General features: G+C 38.9%; 1 protein-coding gene across 1 annotated transcript; it reads left to right on the top strand.

The window, feature by feature from the left end:
- Nucleotides 1-1,932: 1,932 nt before the first annotated feature.
- Nucleotides 1,933-22,711, top strand: LOC137273280 (uncharacterized). Its single transcript, XM_067805824.1, has 7 exons — nucleotides 1,933-2,144; nucleotides 9,302-9,814; nucleotides 10,780-10,950; nucleotides 11,265-11,465; nucleotides 12,070-12,231; nucleotides 13,764-13,868; nucleotides 14,307-22,711. Exons 1-7 carry the CDS (start codon nucleotides 2,048-2,050, stop codon nucleotides 14,624-14,626), a joined length of 1,569 nt encoding a protein of 522 aa, XP_067661925.1. The 5' UTR covers nucleotides 1,933-2,047; the 3' UTR covers nucleotides 14,627-22,711.
- The last annotated feature ends 1,106 nt before the right edge of the window (nucleotides 22,712-23,817 follow it).

Here is a 23,817-nt window from a genome sequence, read left to right as displayed (position 1 = left end):
AGGAGACTCCACATCCTTCTCCACCACTGCCCTTATCCTGTGAAACCCACTTCCATCAGAATTGAAACTGTGTCCAACCTTTGAGAATTTCAAATCAAGACTGAAGACCCGTATGTTCTCCAAGTATCATAGTGATATTTAAATCCAGTGAACACTTCTTGACTTTTATATCTTTACACATTCCCGCTGTAGCGGCTTGAGCAGGCTTATCTATCAGGATTGCGCGCATTACAAATGCACATTTATCATTTATTATAAATATTGAAGACAGAGCAAAATATACGACGTTGTATTCAAGATTGATGGTATCTCACGCCGTAGCACTCTTCGGCTATTGTAATAATAGCGTAAATTTTACTCACTAACTCATGGAAAGACATAATGTCTTCTTTGGGACATTATATATGATGACGTTTTAGATATGCCCATGACTTGTAAATAAAACCCATAAATAATACAACCCGTCATTTAGTAGGAACACGGCGTAGTACATCAAATACTTGATTCTCAAATCACCCAAGTAAGAGTGAGTGAGAGGGAGTTTATTTTACGCCTCATTCTGCAATATTCCAGCTATATGACGGCGGTCTGTAAACAGTCGAGTCTCAACCAGATAATCCAGTGATCAACAACATGAGCATCGATCTGCGCAATTGGGAACCGATGACATGTGTCAACCAAGTCAGTGAACCTGACCACCCGATCCCGTTAGGCGCCTCTTACGACAAGCAGTCACCTCATATGGCAAGCATGGATTGCTGAAGGCCTATTCCACCCTAGACCTTCACGGGTTCCCAATCAAGAAATATAATAATCATATACAGTATGAATGTGTAGGCCCAGGGGTAATCTACAGCCTCTTCTATTCTCATTGGCATAACATGTGACGGACGTGGCGCAAATAGGTGGGAAAGTACAGGTCCGAAGTAGCAGAAAACTAACTCAGTCTGCTGAATCGCAAAATTATACTGACGACCTAATTTGGTTTGGGTGCAGTGCCTCTTTAAAACGCACATAAGTAATATTACGTAAAAAGAGTTATCCTGCATGTTCTGTCACCACTGTGTCAAACTGCACAATGTGTAAGTGTCACGGCAAAACAGGTCCTGTTCTTTTTCAATTGAATCATATATCTGTAAGGGGATGGTCTGTTTTGACAGCAACTGGTGAAGCGTACAGTTGCAGAACCAGTTCAACCTAATCATGTTTGGGAGTTAGTCACGAAAGATATGACAAGTAACCTTTGTGGACAGACAATGTCTGGACCCACGCGTGTGGGTTTTACCACATTGGTAAACGTCTATGCTCTGTACCACTTCTGAAGCTCTTCCAACGTTTTAACAGCGGGGTGGCGTTGCGGCCAAAGCGTTCGTTCGTCACACCGAAGACCTACGTTCGATTCCCTACATGAACCCCTCTTACGGTGTCCCCTGTCTTCATATAGCTGGAATATTGCTAAAGCGGCGTAAAACAGTATTCATTCACTCCAACATTAATTTAAGCCAAGTGATAAAGTATTGACCAAACAATAGTGTGAGCATCGGTCAACGCAGTTGGGATACGACAGGCTTAGCATGCGCCAACAAGTCAGCGAGTTTGACCATACGATCCCGTTAGTCGCCTGTTACGACAAGCATGGGTTAATGAAGACCACTCGTGGCCCAATCTTCTCTAGTCTCTTGTACAAAGCACCACACCGTTAATAACTATATAAAGAGATATTGACGAGTACGCTCACAACTGTAGTGGCGAAAACACCAATAACAGCAGGAATGTAATATGGTGAAGTCCATTTGGTGTCAACAGCTGCAAGTTACTGCGTCATTTTCATAAATGAAAACCTGATAGTTAAGATCCCCAAATAGGAATTGATTAAGTCTAGGGGAATTTTAATGGTTACCTCCCGTTGTAAATCGGACTTACCTCCCTTAGATTTTCACAACGAGGTGCGCCATTGAAAACCAGCTGAACTATTGAGCAGATGAATCACAAGAATATCGTTAAGTTGTCACATACGGAACACGTTTGATCATCTGGTGATTACAAAATGACAACAGTTTATTGCTTGGTGATACTGTGTTGTCTTCAAGCTGTTCGGGGAGATGTCAGCACCGAGCAACCCCAGGTGAACACGAGCAGAACAGGTGTGTGTAGCCTTCCAATTTACGATTTTGTGGAAAATTTCGGATGGTAAATTTGTGTCCACTTTACTTCATAAGATGAATTACTGGTCGACGAGTTTTGTAAATTCGGAATTTTAGCATAGTCACATATATGTCAGTTAATTAACGCGTTCACTTTGTCTCTGCTTGAATATTGGCGAATCGGATGTTTTAATCATTAGGGTCTTTGACTTAGGCTCATCTGCCACTGCTTCCACGAAATATGTTAGTAGTGTTAAAATCTGTAACCAAATTATATGTCGATGGAGATATTTACTCGGGTTTACATTTGAACGAATTCAGTTGGTTACATGTATATGCTTCATGATAACGTTACATCATATTCAAGAATAGCATGAAATTGAAAAAAACGAAAACACTTGCCTGGCATTTCTTGACTATTTATGACCAAAACAAGTTTTCGTCTTTGACTGGCATTTAGAAGTTGAACAGTGGGTCTAGCTTCTATGTATATACAACGTCTCACTTACAGTATGTTTGATGTTTTGGTGTAGATGGTAGATGTCACGATACATAACTTTCATGAATCAATACATACCATGATTTATTACCCACTTGGTTAACATATTGGCAGGTGCATACTAATCTTGTATGTCACACTAGTGTTGCATTGGCTTGACCCATATCATAACAACTTAACATGAAATTCTAATGATTTGATTGGATAACTGATGACCTCTCAATTTCATCTTGTGACGGCACTACATTTCCATTCATAACGAACATGTGAATTCATTCATTCAACAGCCTATATGCATTGTGGAAATGTGAGTACTGCAAAAGTTATCATGTCATTGTTTAATTGTCAGTCGGACTGAGGCACTATATCCGTGGAAAAACATAAACTCAATGTTTCCTCAAGTGATATTCGCTGAAGGGAGCAGCTGCAAACCAAGAAATGGGGTGCTATAGAGTAGTTTACTGTTTGAAGCTGTTTGAGGCGATGACAGCTGACATGCATTGGTTACCAAGGGGGCAGAGGTACTGATGTCATTAGAGTGTGACGTCGTGCTAAAAGTGTTCTACAGTACAGAGTTCTTTGGCAACCTCTTTATAAAACCTGTTAACAATAGCAAAAATAAGCTATACTGTTCATTATATGAAACTCGTGACCTTCCCATGAGAAGAACACTTGTTTTATATAAGTCATATGTAATGAAATCTCCTCTAGTAATCTCTGTTTCCATGTTACAATTCAATATGCATCACAATACCAATTTTGCAGGAATATTGAGTAAACTTGGTTACATTTTTTAACATTATGAACAATATTTTACTGTTGTTCATGAAAGATCAACATTTTTTCCTCTCAGTGATTAAAATGTTCTTATTTCCCATTTCACATATGATTATATATTTGTGTTCATAAACATGAAGTGAAAGGTGCAAAACGATAGCCTTTTTGTATGGAACTATTAGAATATGCATGTAAGGTTTGTCCAAATTAGGACATGACATGGTTTGTGTCTTTAAAAACAAATTTTGTGCGTGATTTTGAGTCAATCATGGGATCATGCTGCTAGAAACCTTTAATAATTTCTGATAAATTATCCAATCATTGTATTGTATCTGACTATCTATTTTTGATTTCCTATTTCTTACTGTGATACTCCTTCTCTGCATATTGCAAGCAATGAATTTACGAAAATGCTATGTAGTGGAAAATTGGGATTGTCTTTTGTTTCAATTTCAAACAAGCACAGTCCTTCGAGCACAACGTTCATTTTCACATCCAGTTTTTTAAATTTCATCTAGACAGCTGGTGTTGGTGACAAAGACTATTTGTTATTTGATTCTGAAATGTATGAAAAATTCTGTTATGCATTTGTCACAGCTGAATATGATGCATATATACATGATCTAATTGGCCTTTGCAAAAGGGGATTTTGTAAACACTATCCAATATGGCAGAAAAAGCACTTCAGCATTCGTGTAAGTTTATTTTTCTGAAAATATCCCAACTGATTTTGGGTTTGTTGACAACATGTCAGAATTATCATTGGTGATTTCCTGAAAACCTGATATCAGTGATCATTAAAATGCAGTTTTTGAAATTCAGTACTCTCAGTAACATCTGCACATTTCAAAACACACAGGAAATAAAGCTGTGAATCACGATTTCATATTGTATTAAAACTGGCCACATCTTCATTGAAGCCGATTTTGAAAGGTTAATCTGACCTTTTTAACTTTGTTTCATAAAATAGTGGATGGTATCAAGACACAGAATTTCCCACAGAATTCAAAACTGTGAAGTATGCTTGCATGTGTGATATATTTAGAATTTTTTAGGACATCAAAGTGAGGGTTGACAAGTAAGGACAATATGGATGTACAGTGGAACTGGAAACCCTCTAAACTGGTATCCCTCCAATCCGGCATGATCTCAATAGAATTCGGAAACAGAAACTATTTAATGTATCATCATTTACATGCCTTCTTATTTGTCATCAGTCTATTCCGTATTTCGGGACAATGAAGACCACCCAGTTGACTGTTTGTACAGTCATTAAAACTTTCTAAACCAAAATCGGTATCTTGGCTGTTGATTGGCTGGTTAGCTGAACACGTATTTACAACACAGTGGATTGCATTACCATCAGTAGTATGCTTGTTGTTGGCTGATAAAAGGAGTATGAATTTTACATAGTTACCACACTGATGCATGATGCAAGTTCAATTTGATGGATATGCGCCTCGTGAAGATGTCTTAAACTGCAAGAGACTGGATTGTTTTTCCATGCTTTACAGTTTACTGCATGTTATCTTTTTTTGAATAGTATATGATGACTTTGAACATGTTGTTCAGTCATATTTTAACAGCAGACTGAAGACCATTCTGGGGTTAAAACAGGAAAAGTTCTCCAAACCAGCACTCCCTCTATACCAGCATTTTTTGCTGGTCCCAACAAATGCCGGTTTGGAGGGTGGCCTTCTACTCTATATGTCCCTTTGATACTTTGGACGTTGAATATGACAGTGAATACCAGTACTTGTTTTGTTGAAGCAGGCTGAGCTTGATAGGAAATGTGCAGAACAATTCACTTGCGCATTAGAATCAAACTGAAAACTTTCAAGATAATGTCATTTCCAATAAATGAATCATGATGAGTACAAGGGCACATTAAAAATATTTCATCCTTGCCATTTCAATATTAAACTTCCATAGCATGAAAATTAAGCATAGCTTTGATCCCTAGGGAGTAAACTTAGTACAAATATAAGTACGAAATAGGTCAAAACATATTCAGTGTCTCAAGTTTTCATGATAGTTTGTGAGTGACAGTATGTGGGGTGGGAGGTGGTTGTTCCATCAGCCATGCTGGCCTATTTCTATGGCATATTGAGTGTTTGCAGTTAATATCTAGTTTGTTTGTAGATTGTGTTGTAATTAGCATGATAAGTACAATGTGTGGGATTATTCCTAAATTGACAAGTTTCATGTTGTCAGTGTCAGGAGTGTCTTGATGGGGGGTGTTTCTAGTCAGCAAGTACTAAAATTAGGGGCCTTTGCTCAGTCATCATTTCTCAGCCTGATTAAATACACTTGATTTGACGGCAAGCTGTCAAGCTGAAATTAAACTGCATAATCATCTCTATGCAAATTGGGATTGTCAGTCAGGGAAACATGGAAACAGATGGTTTTGCTTGTGTTTCACTAAATCCCAATTTGTGTTTTACAAATACTACAGGCAGGTTGGTTTTGTTGTGTTGTTTAACCTTAATATATGCAAGATTTACAACATGTTAATATAATAATGGTCAGCAGTTGAAATATGATTGCATGTCGCCATATTAGCTAAATATTCTTAAGTGCGACATTAAACCCCATTTCACCTCACCTCACCTCACCTCACTTCTAGATAAAGTACTAGCCTAATGTATAAGATCCCATCTCCCAGACATGACATTCAACAAAGCAATAGTTGGTAATGGTTAGTATGGTTGTGTCTTCACGGTTTTATTAACTGCCATGATCTGCTTAACAAGTGTCATCTTTTTGAGACTAACTAATGGCTAATACTAATGGCAACATAGAATGTATTAATATCAGAGTATACTTCTAATCATCCAGTTTTAAGTCAACAGGATTGGTGCTAAGTCAGATGGTATAAAGTGACTAATGTGTAACATCATTGAATTAGTATGCTGACCTGGCCTAAGTAAACTTAGTCTCAGTGTATTTCTAACGGGATCGGGTGGTCGGGATCGGGTGGTCAGGCTCGGGTGGTCAGGCTCGCTGACTTGGTTGACACATGTCATCGGTTCCCAATTGCGCAGATAGATGCTCATGTTGTTGATCACTGGATTGTCTGGTCAAGACTCGATTATTTACAGACCGCCGCCATATAGCTGGAATATTGCTGAGTGCGGCGTAAAACTAAACTCACTCACTCACTCACTCACTCAGTGTATTTTGTTACACTCCACCACTGAGTCTAACAAAACCTAGTAGAAGGTTGCGTCAGGTAACCTTTGAGCGACCAATGACCGTCCAATCAAACGCGAGACGGTTAAATAGATTTAACCAATCTGACAACGGCTACTATTTAGGGATTGGAGGGACTTTCAAAATATTCAGGTCACTGACACAGATCTCTCCACCAACAGAAATCCTTATATAACACAGTTATTTGACCTGCAGTTTATACACTTTAGGGTTTCGATTGACATGGTTACCATTACCTAATATTTTCACAAGCTGACATCCTTGAATATTGCCAAAAACACTATTTTCAGCAACTGTGTACTCACTGTTGTCATGGTTGTACCGTATGCCGTGTGCATCACCCGGAAGCGAGCGTATGCTAAATAGCATTCGGAATCATTCGGGTACGAACCTTTTCGAGATAAAAAGGTAAATGTGAATGTCCACTTTTGCGATTTGGTAAGCTGTGTTCTGATTGGTCAATCTCAAAGTTTACCTGACGCGACCTCCCATAAGGTTTTGGACTCAGTAGTGGAGTGTAACGAAAAGTACTGAGGATAAGTTTACTTAGACTGAGTGGTTAAAGCCTTCACTGAGACCTAGGTTCGAATCACTTCATGAGTACAATGTGTGACACACGCTTCTGGTGTTCCACCACTGTAATAATGCTGGAATGTTGCTACAAGTGGCGTAAAACTAAATTCACTCACTCACTCACTCACTGCTGAATAATTTATTCTTAAGTTTACTTTCTGCTGGAGGTAAAGGATTATTGAGTGAGAGAGTTGAATTTTACGCTACACTCAGCAATATTCCAGCTATTTGGCGGCGGTCTGTAAATAATCGCGTCTGGACCAGACAATCCAGTGAACAACAGCATGGGCATCGGTCTGCATAATTCTGAACCAATGACATGTGTCAACCAAGTCAGTGAGCCTGACCACCCGATCCTGTTAGTCGCCTCTTATGACAAGCATAGTTGCCTTTTATTCTACCCCAGGACATTCACAGGTCCAAAGGCTTATTCTTTGTGATTGTTGCAAAATAAAACCATGCTTCTTGGCATCTTTCTGAGTGTCTTTTTAATATGGTTTTGTTTTGTTTCCATTGTTACAATATTCTGATTGTTATCAATTTTGATTGTTTTTGTATCATACTTGCTAGCAGCTACTTGGACTGTATTGGTTCATGCAATATTGCATGAACAATGTTTTGTTTGTGTATCTTATCTCACGGGTATGCACCTCTCCTCTTCTACAACCATATGTGTGGAAACATGCTGTAGGCTAAGTTGAATTAAATCTTACTGGCCTCTGACCACCTGACCAAGGATAAGTGTATAAATACTAGTATACAATTTATAGTTAACATTTCCTAGCTGCTTACCATGCTTAAGCTATATTTACTCTCATGTACCTGGTCAGAAATAACTTTAACTTTCTTAAGTTTAAGTCTGTATGCTCAGAAATTTTTCTTTGTTTATGTATAGGTGTTGATGTAAGTATATATATGGATAAGCATATGCTGTTCAATGTGTGAACACCCTTCCAGATGTTCCAAGTGTAAGATGCTGCTCTGTTGCCTCTTCTAATGTATCCATATTTATATGTGGCATGTTATACCCCTTGATGACTTTCCTCTATTCTTGTTGACCTTCCTCAATAAATCAGGAAATGACTGGTTCCTCATAAAAGTGCCAGATGACCCAAGTATATTAAGTATATACTAATCTGGACAATAAAAGCATGAAATAACAAAGTCAGGAAATTAGTGTGTTATTGATAAATTGAGCATGAACATGATTAATTGTTACAAATTCACCTGATAATTGTTTGTTTTGTCATCTTGGAAACAATATGTGTGACCATATTTGTCATATTCAGTGGCCTGCTCTTGTGCTGTCAATGTGACTTAAACTTGTGATTCACTAACTTGCATAAACCGCACCTCATAAACATCTAAACCAATGGATAAGTAATCTTTATGAGACAGCAGACTTAGTATGCCAAGCAAATATAACCATGATAACAATACCTTTTGTCTGTTTTATTGGTCAAGGTTTTTACAAGGCCCTTGCAGTTGCAGGTTCAATTGTAATTACCATCATTATCTTCATCATCATCATCACCGCCACAACTGCTACAGCCATCTTCATTGTCACTAATTTGTTTTGATATTTGAATACCTGTTTAAATTTTAGGACCAACTAAAGCAGTTTCGAGCGCTGGAATAAGGTGAAAGGTGATTGATTGACACCAGGCTCATTATCCACTGAGAATTGTTGTGAACAGACATTGCCCATGTGATGATTGATTTCACCCTAAAAGCCAACTCAGAGAGTTAAATGAAATGTGATTTTTTTTTACTTGTAGGAAGAATTAAATGGAAAATGATCGAATTGAGTGCCCCGATATTGAAAATCGATTCAAATGCAATCCAATCAAGGTCTGGGTGAATCGCCCAAAAGCCCAAACTACTAGTAGTACTACTGTTACTACTGCTACAAAAACATGCTGCTGCTGCTGCTGCTGCTGCTACAAAAACAACACCTACTACTACTACCTCTACAACACCTACTACTACAAAACAACTACTGCTACTGCTACTGCTACTGCTACTGCTACTGCTACTACAAAAACTACTACAAAAACTACTCCTCCTCCTAATTTTCTATGACTGTATGTTGCAGATGAATCTCAGATCAACGTTCAGTTGAAGCCCCCGGCCAACCTGACAGCCATGGTTGTATCAAGTACAAACATTTTCATTGAATGGGATCCACCTGCCGTGTACCCAGTGCATGAAGTTGACGTTAATGTCACCGAAGGGTACAGTAGAGACGTTTTATACTGGAACACAAGCCATATAGTGAATGAGACTGTTACTGCCACCCTAGAACCACCTACTGGTGATGTCAGCACTGCAACAGTTGAGGTGTCTACGCCAGTTAATGTCTCCTCCAATACTGATCAGGCGGCAGGGAGTAAATTGCTGGTGTACAAGCCAAAGTGCCTGTCACACAAAGCCTTCGAAAGCATTGACAAAATGGAGCATTTGGTGAACACTGTCAACAACATTGTCAATTTTGTAAATAAGAAACTTGATTCTAATTCTTCAGACACTCCTGCAGACTTGATACATGTTCCATTTGAACAAGGCTGTGTTGAGAAGTATGTTGTCAGCTACGTCAAGAAAGAAGATGGTTAGTTGTCACAGATTTCTTTTTTCTACCTTCTTATGCGCTTTGTGTTAATTTGGGGGGTAAAGGGTCTCTTAGTTGTTAACCTGTAGAGTAGACAATACATTGTGCATAGTTTTCTCCATTTTATGTTTCAGGATACTGGCATTTTGAGATGCTTGATACATTGCTTTGTGTGAAGTAACAAGAAAAAATGAGTTTGTTTTGTATTTTGTGTTGATTGAATTTGCAAGGGTGGGTTTAGTTTTATGCTGCTGTCTGCAATATTGCAGCAATATCATATGGCAGTGGTCTGTAAATAATCGAGTTTGGACCAGTCAATCTAGTGATCAACACTACAAGCATCGATCCACACAACTGGGATAGGATGACGTGTCAACCAAGTCAGAGAGCCTGAGCCAAAGTGAAGGAATTTAACTAACGAAGTCTGCAGAAGACTTAGGATATGTTCCCAAAGTGGAAATTGAATTTTTCTTATCTTTTGCTTTCACAACAGTTAATAATACTATGGCTTTGCACATGGCTTTTCAACTACATGTTGATGTATACTATTTAAACTATCAATGTGTCCTGATATCGATGACTTAATGGAGCACTGGGGTAACCGCGTGGTTAAGGCATTCGCTCATCACACGAATACCTGGGTTCGATTCCCCACATGGGCGCAATGTGTGAAGCCCATCTCTTATGTTCTCTTATGATATTGCTGGAATATTGCTAAAAGCAGAGTAGAACTAACTCACTCACCTGAGGACCTAATGTCAGTCCATAGTAGGCTAAATACCAAAAATAGCTGTTAACTTTGTGTCATTCTGCACTATTAACGGTATCCATGACTGAAAACATGGAACTATTCAATTTCAGTCTTGTTGTTTACAGGTTGTGTAAACTTGAATATTATGATCTGCATCAAACAGTGACACCTGCTGAGGTCCCTTTCTTCACTCTATGTGTGTTTCTGTCATCAGGTGCTGAGGTGAAGACGGTAGATGTGCCAGCAAATCAGACAGAGTACAACCTAACAAAACTGGAGACTGGCGCCACATATAGCATCTTTGTCTCAGCACACTTCACGTCTGGACATGTCCTCAACTCCTCCACCATAGAGGAGACAACCCCTACCAACATCTCCAACACAAGTAAGTACCCATTACAGTTTGAATATCCTGAGCAATAGTACACACTCATTTCATCTTGTACAATATCAGCAGGTGGTTCATGGTTTGAATTTTTACTAAACTATCTGTTAATGGACTGTCGCTTATAGTAACACATTGTAACACATGTCCTATGTAATCATGTGAATTAGGTCCTGCCACCTGCTCTCACACAGTTATCCACACAAGCATCCACACGTGCATCTCACCCGACACATATTTCTTTGCAACAAGAAAGTATGCTAGACAAAAAACAGATTTAATATTGTTTTAAAACAGATTTGAATATCTTTCAGAATGTCGCTGTTCCCTTTTGGGGTCAGTGCCAAATTCCTCTTGTGACTTTGCCAGTGGCCGAAAGTGCAAGTGTACTCGACAGTACACTGGTTACCTCTGTGAGCTATGTCGTCCTGGATACTACCGTAGTGCCCCTTACTTCCCCTGCAACAGGTGCCCTTGCAGCTCAATGGCCACCAACAGTCCAACATGCTACTACCGTAAGGGTTGCAGGAATAATAACCATGGTTACCCGGCGTGCAATGTGTCTTTCAGGTGAAGGTTACCAAGTCTGTAATGTATGTTTCAGTATAAGGTTACCTGCTGTGTAATGTGTGTTTTCATTTTGAAGGTAACCTGGTGTGTAATGTGTTTAAGGTGAAGGTTACCCAGTGTGTAATGTGTGTTTCAGATGATGGTAACCTTGTGTAGGGTAACCAGGTGTGTGATGTGTGTTCAGGTGAAGGTAACCGAATGTGTAATGTGTTTTTCGGGTGAAGGTAACCAGAGTGTGACATGTGTTCAGGTGAAGGTAACCAGGTGTGTGTGTTTCAGGTGATTGTAACCTGGTGTGTAATATGTGTTTCAGGTGAACGTTATCTGGTGTGTTTCAGGTGATTGTAACCTGGTGTGTAATGTGTGTTTCAGGTGAGGGTTATCTGGTGTGTTTCAGATGTTGGTAACCTGGTGTGTAGTGTGTATTTCTGGTGAAGGTTACCTTGTGTGTTTCAGGTGATGGTAACCTGGTATGTAATGTGTGTTTCAGGTGAAGGTTACCTGGTGTGTTTCAGGGGATGGTAACCTGGTATGTAATGTGTGTTTCAGGTGAAGGTTACCTGGTGTGCAATGCTTGTAAACCCCACTACACAGGACATCTCTGTCAGTCTTGCATCAACGGCTACTACCGCTACCATGGGCAATGTGTTCCATGTCACTGCAATGGCAACAATGACCCTGCAGCCCACAGAGTCTGCGACCCATACACAGGTACAGTGCACATTCCTAGACTTGTCTTTCCTTTCTGTATGCCAGGATTTTCACAGTCTGTTGACCAATACACCACGTACATACCCATACTTTCCATGTGTAAAGTCCATTACACTTACAATTTACATATTCCATACATGCCTGTACATGGTAGGTGTATTGATCAATGCATACACACATGCCCATTCTTTAGGAGATATATGTACCAATACATGTATTAGGTTTTTTTTGTTTTAGTTTTGTTTTGTTTTTTTCGTTTCCACTTTTTGGCTACATTTCCATCCATTTTATAAGAATAATGCATATACATAGTGTTTATGTGCATATAGATGTACACAGGATTGTGGCTTGTTTAAATGTACTGAAAAGCATATATAGACTCAACTAAGGGTGTCCTAAATGTACACAGGGTTGTGATTCATGTAAATATCACATATGAGACATTCGCCAGCTTGCTGAAAAGTATTTGTAACATGTAAAATACATGTATTAATTGCCTCCGTCTGTATTATAGATCCATGGGATCAGCGTCAGCAACCCATGTTTGTTGTAAGAGGCGACGACTGACAGGATCAGATGGTCAGACTTGCTGTCATTGTATCCCAGTTGCATAGGTCGATGCTCATGCTGTTGACCACTGGATTGTCTGGTCCAGACTCAGTTATGTACAGACTGTTGCCGCCATTTTACTGAAACCGGCGTTTTACCCCAATCAGTGAATACTTACTGACTTATTACAAACATGTAATCAGCTGGTAATGGAGAGGTGTTATGGTCGACAAAACGTAATACTAACATTCTTATTGCTGATCATGGCATATAACAGACCTCACTCCCATGTTAACAGATGATGTTACCAGTTCTTTTACCAGCGATGTGTCTGTGTCCTCTGCTTCAAGTAGCTTAGGGGGTGATGGGGTAGCCCAATGCTTAAATGCTTAAGCTCGTCATTGTTGAAGGCCTGGGTTCGATTCCCACATGGTTGCAATGTGTGAAGCGCATTTCCAGTGTGCCCTGCAGTGATATTGCTGGAATATTGATAAAAGTGGCATGAAACCATACTTACTCTCTAAATCTTGGTTTCTTCCCATAGCAGTGTCAGGATCTGCTGTTTCCATAATTCTGTGGCCTGATTCTTCCCAGTTATGACACTTGGCCTATCACTGACATAACTATGCTTATGTGTGGTATCAGAATGTTCAACCTGTGAAGGTCTGGGGTAGAATAGGCCTTCAACAACCCATGCTTACCATGAAAGGCTACTATGCTTATTGTAAGAAGTGACTAATAGGATCGGTTGGTCAGGCTTGCTGATTTTGTTTCCATTTGCACAGATCGATGTTTGTGCTGTTGATCACTTACTTGTCTGGTCCAGTCTCGCTTTTTTACAGACCACTTCCATATAGCTGGAATATTGCTGAGTGTGGCATAAAACTAAACTAAATCACTCACCAAAATGTCCACCTTCTTTGAATTTTGCTTAAAGAGCCATTAATACCCAACTGATCAACTGCTTGTGATATCCTCCTCAGGTGCATGCACCCACTGTGCCTACAACACCACTGGCTTTAACTGTGAGAAATGCCTCCCGGGCTTCGTCAGGAACAAAACACAGGACAGACACTGCATTCTGTACCGTGAGTAGCACTTTAGGTGGTTGTCATTGGAGGGATGAACTTAGGGCTTACTAGCAAGGCAAATTTATATACAACCTGGCTTACAAATGCACATAATATTTGTTTGTGCCTTATAAAAAATATGTATAACACATTTTACTGATCACAGGATTAACATGAAATATTATTTCCATTTTAATATGTATTTTTTTCATTTTAATTATTTTGAGCTACACACATGAATTTATGCCCTTGGTAGATATAAAACTCAACCCCAAATTATCAGTGTACTGAAGCTAATAGAAATTGTAATGTATCAAAGTGTGCAAAGTAGCTTTTAGCTAAATAATACTTAAAGTAAATTTTGGACAAAACGTTGGAAGATTCATTTATGATATGTGAACGTGAAAATGAACTGTCAGGATGTTTTATTTTTATAATTATTTTTGAATATTTTAGATGAATCAGCAGGTGCCAAAGAGGCAGGTCCATCTAAAGGTCTGATTGCTGCGATCTGCATTGCTGTCATCCTGGCCCTGTGTGCAGTTGTAGGGTTTGCAGTGTACCGCCGCTGGAAGATCTTCCCACCAAGGAAACCATTCTGGACAGTGGAGCTGAAAGAAGATCATGATGGCGTCAACTTCAGTGCCGTACCTGGACATGAATACCAACAGCACAACCCCGCTGATGTTCAAGATTTAGAATTTTATGAAAAACATCGTGGAAAGTCCAGTGGGAAGAGCGTGTCCAGCTATTCTCAGCTACGTGAAGATATATAGATACAAAATTGTCAGTTTGTGTAAGCATATAAACAACATAAGATTGGACAACTTTCGTTCATAAAATGTGTTTGGATATTTTATATTTTAGTGGAAATGTTGAAGTAATATATTGCCCTGAAAGAGAACAAAATCTGATTGCAAATTTATGTCTTGTTCATGCTGTGTGTTTTTTCTGAAAATGTTAGATCATTTATGTGTTTGTTTTGAGAGATTTTAAGTTTGCTTAGTTAGAAATCTGTGTTTTTTTAGATGATGTATCTACCCGTATGTTTTGTTATGTTTCAGACCTATGAGGAAGAGACCTTACAAGATATTTTCATGAAATGTCAAGTGATTTTTATGTAGGCTTTGATTTTTATGTCAACATTTAATAAGTTGTGATCATTAATTGCATTTTTAGTTGACATGGTTAGCTTATCACAGCTGAGACATTCCTATTTTAATGTTACCATGGTAACTCATCTAGAAACTTATTCCATTTTGTCTTAGCAGAAGTGCGCAGATCGAGTTTTAAAGAGGTTCACAACTCTAGCTGTTTGATTGGGTGGTTTTATGTATTTAATGCCTAACTCAGCTGTATTCCAGCTATATGTTGGTGTCTGTAAATAATAGAATCTGTACCAGACAATCAAGTGATCAGTATCATGAGCATCAATCTACGCAATTGGAATATCATTACATGTCGAGCAAGTCTGTGAGACTGACCACCCAAACCTGTCAATCGCGTCCTAGGACAAGCATGGGTTGCTATAAATCAATTCTAACCCAGGTCTTCAGTGGTTCACAACAGTAGACCAAAGGAGACACACAGCTGTAGTGTTATGCTTGGCCTGTATCATTAAAGGTTGTAGCCTAGTGGTTAAAGTGTTCGCTTGTCACGCCGAAGACCCAGGTTTGGTTGCCCATATTGCCCACATGTATGAAGCCGTTTCTGGTGTTCCCAGATGTGATATTGCTGGAATGTTGCTGAAAGTAATGTGGAACTGTAACCTCATACTTTAGTGTCAAAGGGAAGCAAGGCCGTCAGGAGACAGCACTACAAGCCTCTAATGTGAAAGTGATGCTGAGCTCTTCTGTTTACAGATGTACCAGGAGGTTGTGACACTTGTGTTAGGAAGCTTGGCATTGATGCTAGAGAGATGTGTAACACTGTTAAAGAGATCACAGGCTGTAGTGTTAATAGAGGAATTAGGATGACATGATGGGCCCAGACAAAGTGTCTAGTTCCTAGCTGTCATATTTAAGCGATCCTAAACTTGTTAAGTGGTGCTTGGCTCAAGTGCCAGTGTGATGGGTCTTAATGTGAAAGGGACGCTATGCTTCAGTGTGACTGAGGTATGCAAGTTTAGCGACAGATGTCTTCTAGTCGGGTGTCAGGGTCCTAGACTTTCTCCTGAACAAGCTAAGGGATTGTTCATAATTTAGGGGTGGTGATGATTTTAAGAGCAAACACCCATTTTGTTGTAGTTAGTTAGGCAGGTCATTAATTTTATACCCATGTACTAAGGGGGTCATCAGTTTTGTACGCAAATATATGAAGAAATTATGCTTAAATATTGTGAGAAAGGGGAGAGGAGGGGGATGGCATTGATTTTTTTACATGACATGCAGGGGTTCAGGTACTTTGTGCATAAATTTGGTGGGGGCCAGTCATTCACATTGTACTTTGTACATGCTTATCTTTAAAAATCATTTTCATCATTCCCCCTCCTGAACTATGAATTTTGAACTGTCCCTATACTTTTCATTGAAGAGATGCTAGCTTCTGCGCTAGTTTTTGGAATGTAACAGTGCTTGGTTTTATTGGCCAGTCTCTGACAACACAAATATTAGCTAGGCTGTGTTTGGGCAAGCACCTGTTTGTCATTACTTGCATAATCGGTTGCACCGTGTGTCTAGTGTCTCATAGTTTAACCTGATATCATATCTGTGTTCCGTGTCTTCCTTTCTAATTATTATCTTGCATCCTGTACTGACAAGAGATGGAGGCAATTCTTCATCATTTTTTTTAGAGATTTTTGTGTGACATATAGGGTTCTAGAAACATTGAGGAGCCCCCAAGTTCTTTCCTATTACTGTATTTAAGATGTCAAGAACGAGTAGATATGTTAAGAATAGAGAGTGTAAAGGCTGTTACTATTTCATATGTCCTGAATAATTTCTGGTCACAAGTTCCTTTTCTAGGCTTGGGAGTATTCATGTGGTAGCGTGGTATTTTGATACCCAGTGCACATGACAAGTCTAGATTAAGGCATTTTAGGTATTTAATTTAAATATGAAATAACTGTCTAAAATCATTAGATCTGAGACTGTTCAAGAAGGAAAGGTCATTTGTCATGACAGTGTAAGTGTGTTCAATAATCTGAGCTGTTCATCGTTAGCTTGTACATTTTTATGTAAATGGCATGTTTACATGAAGTGAAAATGTTACTACTTCATCGAGGGAATTAAATCCTAAATTCACTCTCATTATGGTCGTTAGTCTTTCACGGTTTACATAATCACACATAATCACCTTACCTTAATCCAACATCAAACTGACATGCTGTACCTGATACAGTCAGTCCAAAATGCTGTCGAGCACTAGGGTTTGGTATTGTGAAAAGTGTTCGCATATTGCAATATGTATGGCAGTATATTGCATTGCCCAATGTGAGGTCTTACTTTGATCACACCCCTTTATGCAGCCTTATCATCCTCGCTATCATCTGCCATTTATGTCAAGATCATTTAGTTGAGGGTCAAAATCGGCTTTCAGTCGACTTGTAAGAATAGCATTGAAGAACTGGTGGGTGTCCTGAGTGGTGATCGATAGGCCAATCACCCATGATTATGTTTAGATGAAGTTTTAATCCATTTTATGTGATGGTAGCGTAGTGATCAGCAAAGCAGGTGGATGGGGTACGCTGAAGTGTTTGACCTCGTCTAGATATATTGTACTGTGAAGCATTTCAGGTCGGGGTCATCTCAAACTTTTTGTGTTTTTCAAGAAAAATCTTTAATCCTCTCACGAGGGCCTGTGGATGTGTTGGGATTTACAAGCGCTGGTTTGGTGAAATAAGTCTAAAAAAGTGCATAACTTCAGTCTTTCTCTCCTAGCTCACCCTTTATGAGTAGTCTCAACTCAACATTTATGTAAATGTTTAACTGCATTTGTGAAATCCTTGATGGCTTATCCATGACTTATGTCCATTGTAGCTGGATTACTTTGTGTGTGTGTATATTCTAGCGTGTACATTATAGTCAGCCTTGGTTATTCAGTATTGATATCTCTGTTGTGTCTACTGTGATCAGTTCTTGGACCCATTCACTATTAATTTCTTTTGGAAGTGGCAACTGTACCTTTCTCCCATCACCGAATCCAGTCTTGATGGATTGTTGCTTGTTTAAGACAACTCTCATCAATATTTTAGTCACATGACTTCATTCTGTAAATAATCAACCAGACAACCCATTGGTTGACATCATGAACATGGGTCTGCACAGTTTGGACACAATGACACATTAACTGAGACAGCAAAACTGACCACCAAACGTTACTTGTGGCCTATTGTGATAGTTGAAGACTGGTTCTTCTGCAGATCTTCACAGATCCCTTGAGAGTAACTTGACTGGTAGTGGGGAATCCAAGTGATTAAAGTATTCACTTGTCATGCTGAATATCCGAGTTTCATTCTAACATGGGTACAATGTGTGAAGCCCATTCCTGACGAAATATTGCTAAAAGTGGCTTAAAACTAAACTCATTGCGCTCACTGACTGGAAGGCTTAGTATGGCAGTGAATGAGCCCAAAATATTCACAGCATTCGACAGGAGACATAACATACTGGGTTATCTAAGATGTCATTCACTTTACTTGTTTATTGTGATAGTTCGTTTATTCTGTCCATGTCCACTTTCCATCCAGTACTGATCTTGTTTACTGTGTCTGTGTCTATTCATTATGTACTGATCTTGTTTACTGTGTCTGTGTCTATTCATTATGTACTGATCTTGTTTACTGTGTCTGTGTCTATTCATTATGTACTGATCTTGTTTACTATGTTAACTCTTCATTTTATGCTTGTCTTATTTACTATATCTATGTTTACTATTCTTTATGTGGTGATCTTTTTTACTATGTCTGTGTTTTTGATCCATCCAGTACTGATCTTTATGTTTAGCAAGACATTTTATGAACACTAGTATGGGGAATTTCTGCCCATCAGTAAGATGATCTCTTATATGCCATGATAGTTATCCAAATGTTTGCAACAGTGTATCAGTTGCTTGTATTCGTGTCCAGTATAGAAGGGGCTCACAAATACAAATATATTTTCAGGAGGATGTAGATGTTGCTTGAGATTTGTCAAGAGAATAGTCTGATAAATATTATGTTTTAATTTGGAGCAAACTGATCAGTTGTGTCGACAATATTATCAGTATGTGAATGACATTTAGCAGAAAGATCATAGCTGTGATTTCATGATTGTAATATTCTGATATGTGCACATTCCACAATAAACAGCTTGCAATGTGATCTACACAACTTATTGTGAATCCTGCATACAAAATTACCTTTTGTAGCTGATGTTTATGATTCTTCACAATTTTGTCAACATATCACCGATTGTATACCAGATTTGTTCAATACTGATCACAGACCTTTAGTGAAATGTGATATGTAAAGTTTATCCCCTTGGAAGCCAGGATCTGCTGGTTTAGTCCTGAAAGCCAGATTCATTTGGGGCGCTTGTTCTGTACGCTTCTTCCTGATACCCATTCTACAGAGTGATCTTAGCACTATGATGATCATAGGTCTGTGTTAATGTATGGGAATTACGATTACCTTAATGCTAACATCACTTAGTGGAACAAGGTAAGAGTATGACATTTGGCTTTTCTCCACCCTAGGCTGCTGTAACCAAGGAGCAGTTCAAGGTGACATTATACGAAACACACTTGTATCTTGCACATGTGTTTTGACAATATATTTTTAACTACATGTAGTCTTGAGTATTATTTTCTATTTTATCAGTGCAAAAATGTGATTGCATGTTGAAACAATGCTAAAACTGCATTGGGTGTGTTGAAGTGTGACAACGTTGTAGCACATTGTGATAGTCTACATTGTTTTCATCTCCTGACTCTGTCACAGCAAGTCACTATCAGCATAGGATTGTATGCTTGGATGAATATTTGCATCGTTTATATGTTATGCAATCACAAGGTGAATGTAATGAAAGTTCAATAATGATATGCATGAGGATGTTTGCAGATACCGTGGTCATAACGAATTTGTCAAGTTCTTGTTCAGAGTAATAATAGTTGTCCAAATTTCTGTTCTGTTTTCCAAATTCTTCATAAGACCTGTAAAGATATTATTTAAAAATGCATTTTATGTATGTGCCCAGAGCAGAATTCTATATACCAGTGTCTTGTAGTGATGAAGCGTTCTGTTGCTACTTTGGGATGTGCGGAGGATCATATAGTGATATCTGTTGAGGAGATAGGGAGTTGATCACCATATATTTGCCTCATGTGATCACTGAAATATATACGCTGTATTTGGTTCTTTGTTTTATCTGTTGCTGTCCTGCACACTGCAGTCTTGTACATTGTATATCCAAACACTGTAGTCATGTTCATTGTATTTCCAAACATCGCTGTCTTGTACATTGTACTCCCAAATAGAGTAATCTTGTACATTTTATGTCCAAACATTGTTGTCTTGACTACTACTGCATACTTGCATACATTTTGTCTTGCATACATTGCCATCTTGTACACTGTATATCCAAACATTGTTGTGCATACTACACATTCACATAGCTTTAAACACTTTATATCGAGATATTGTTGTCATATGCACTTAGTGTCCAAACATGGCTTTCTTATGAAAATGTCTACATAGAAATATTGCCATGCACACAGTACACTGAAACATTACCACTTTGCTTTCTGTACACCCAATATTGCTTTCTTATCTACCTTATCATATTTAATGTTATGCATGAATATGGACAGTGGATGATGTAATTATATAATTGTATATTATGTCATTTAGCAGCATATAGAATTGTATAATGTTCACAAAAATATTTACAGTCAACATGATGAAACATGAGAATCAAATATGTAAAATATTACAACATTTTGAAAATCTTTGGTTTGCCCAGCCCAAATTTAGTGGTATTGCTTTAGTGTTGCTGACTTGCATAAAACATTTTGTTCACTCACTTTCCAAGTCCTCATCATGGACGGTGTCCACAAAAGGTTGAGTCAGATGTCCTTCAAGAATCATGACGTCTCAGTAGTATTCAATAGTGTGTTCAGTTTGTGTTCCAGTAATATGTAGTGATGTAATCAGCTTCAGTGTTTCCATATACAACACAGATTTGGTTAGCTTGTTGATACTTTGTTAGTTATAGATTCCATGGACAAATGGACCATCCAATATGATCATCACATCTTTGTGTCAGAAATACAGAGGTACTAAGATGACTCTTATGGTCAGTTTTTAAAAGTCTGATCTGAGTATCTTTTATCACAAAACGTCATTACTTGACAGGCATGTTTACATGACGTTCCTGTATCACAAGTTAGAGCATATGACAGCCATGCATTGCTGTATTTAGCTTACAGTCAAACCATGACTGGTTACAACAAAGCACAAACACTGTTCTGGTGGTCATCTGCATGGAGTAGAAAGACACTGGTTTGATCCTTAGTTGCGTCCTAGCTAAACACAATATAAGATTGTGCTTGTTGACACAGGAATAGACGCTACGCATGAGTAAACATGCATGCGACCAGCTTAAATTTGTGTGAAATTGGTTGAAAGAAAGATGTTATGCCTAACATTGCCACAAATCATTATGAATATTCCTGGTTGTCCAGAAGTACCGGTAAAACATGGTTGTCAAGAGTAACTGCATAATCGAGTGAAAAAAAATCCTCATAATTGTGAAAGAATCATGATTATACAACTATTTTATAGAAACTGCAATTCACAAAAGTGAATTTTTGTGTTAACTGACAAGTGACATGGAGTTTGTGTAATGATTCGTAGAATGTAGACTCCAGTCTGTCAGTTTGACGTTTCATCTACACATGCTCAAAGTCCATAGAACTATTTTAGGAAAGTTCATCACTCATTATGATGCCAACTGAGTGCCTGATGTTTATGTGACTTCATGTTTTATATTTATGTATGTCTTGTGATGGCTTCAATATGATTGAGCTTTATGTATATTAATTTGTTGGTGTTTCCATGTACGCAATTTACATTTTGAGAATCTGATAAACAATATCAAGAAGTTAGTGGATTCTTTTACATATACAGAATAAATTGTCCTTGCTTCACTGTTGGGTGATGTGCCATGCAGTTCGCTTGTAAACAGTTAGGAGGGGTAGTCACTAGGGTCATGGGATTGGATAGGTGATGCTGTTGGCTAGGAGGGTGATCAGTCACTAGGGGACACAGGATTTGATAGGTGATGGTGTTTGCTGGGAGGATGATTAGTCACTAGGGGACATGGGATTGGATAGGTGATGGTGTTGGATGGGAGGGTGATCAGTCACTAGGGGACATGGGATTGGATGGATGGGTGGTGATGAGGAAGATGGTCACTATTACGTGAAATAGACAGTGGCTGGAGAGTAGGTAAAGGATTTGGTATGAATGATAATGCTTTGGGTTGTTTTTCAGAAGGGTAGGATGGAGTCCTTTTCTTTTACTTTCCCATCTCCCACATGTGTCATGAAACTCCATTCTACATTAACTCATATCCTGGTGTGACTCCTTTCTCCTTCACCAGACGTGGCTGTGTAGGGAACAAGGTACTGACTGCAACACACGTCTCTGCCTAGGTTTGAAGAGTCGTGTATTGAACAATAGTACAAGCTCTCACTGGTGACTGTACCTGGGTGTAGAAGATAGGGAGGCAGGTACAAGCTGTGAGTGATTGCTGTGCCACGCTGCTTCATGTATGTGCCTTCAGCTGCTTTGTCAATGTTATGTCAGTGTTGCAAAATGCTATATGAGATTTTATCTTGAAATGTTTTCTTCTGAATTTAATAAAACCATTTATGCTACAAAACTGTGTCTGCTGCATTATCATCTGGAAAATGTCACAAAAGGACCAGGCAGCTGAATAAACTGAAGATGACCATGTCATGTAGCAATCTGATACCTAAGCATCCTTGATGAGCAGGATGTTGTGGGTCCTGTTAGAGTAACCCATAAAGATCTGGGTTAGAATTGACCTTCAGTAACATGTTTGTCATCGTACCACAATCGCGTAAATTGATGTTCATACTATTGACCACAGGATTTTTTAATCCAGACTTGATAATATTGCTGAGATGTAAAACTAAACTCGCTCATCCACTTTCTTACAGTAACCACCGTAGACCTCATGTTGAATCCTTAGACTTTTTATGTTTTGTATTTGGGAAGCAAGTGGCTGAACAGAGAAATACAATGACGTGTCGGATGATAGTAATGGAGGGGAAAAGGTTGACTAACACTATTATTTTTCCGGTGTAGTGTAAGAGTGCCAATAACCAAGGAAGACCACAAATGTGAAGTGAACGTTATGAAGTCTTGAGATTTCTGGGATTTTTGTTGTTCTGACGAATCTGAACACGGACGTTCGACGGTTGTTTGTCCAATAGCAACCTGGACAATAATGGTTCATTCTCCCACGCCCGATGCCTTTGTACCTTTCAGTATGGCTTGAATATACTTCCCAACAACGAACAGAAGAAGTCCTGGCCAACCTGGCTGCGCCTGAAACAGAGTAAGGGTTAAGCCCCCCCTGTGTAACTGGGACCTAACTATGTTGTGTGGGTAGTACAGTCCACTGATCCGTCCATGGGCAATATAACAGTCATAGCGACTCAGCCCGATAGTAATACAGACCCAACTCCCAATTCTATCATGTTCTTTTGGATGCCTATGGACACATCAACACGGACATGCAGATTAGATGCCTGTGGGCATAACAACATGAACATGCAGATTACATGCCTATGGACATAGCAACACGAACATGCAGATTACATGCCTGTGGATATAACAACATGAACATGCAGAGTACATGCCTATGTACACAACAACACGAACATGCACATTACATGTCTGTGGACATAACAACGCGAACATGCAGATTACATGCCTATGGACATTACACGAACATGCAGA

Source organism: Haliotis asinina, chromosome 2, assembly GCF_037392515.1.
Source record: "Haliotis asinina isolate JCU_RB_2024 chromosome 2, JCU_Hal_asi_v2, whole genome shotgun sequence".
Classification (NCBI taxonomy): Eukaryota; Metazoa; Mollusca; class Gastropoda; order Lepetellida; family Haliotidae; genus Haliotis; species Haliotis asinina.
The sequence above is the reverse complement of the archived record's forward strand: the minus strand, read 5'-3'. Positions and strand labels throughout refer to the sequence as shown.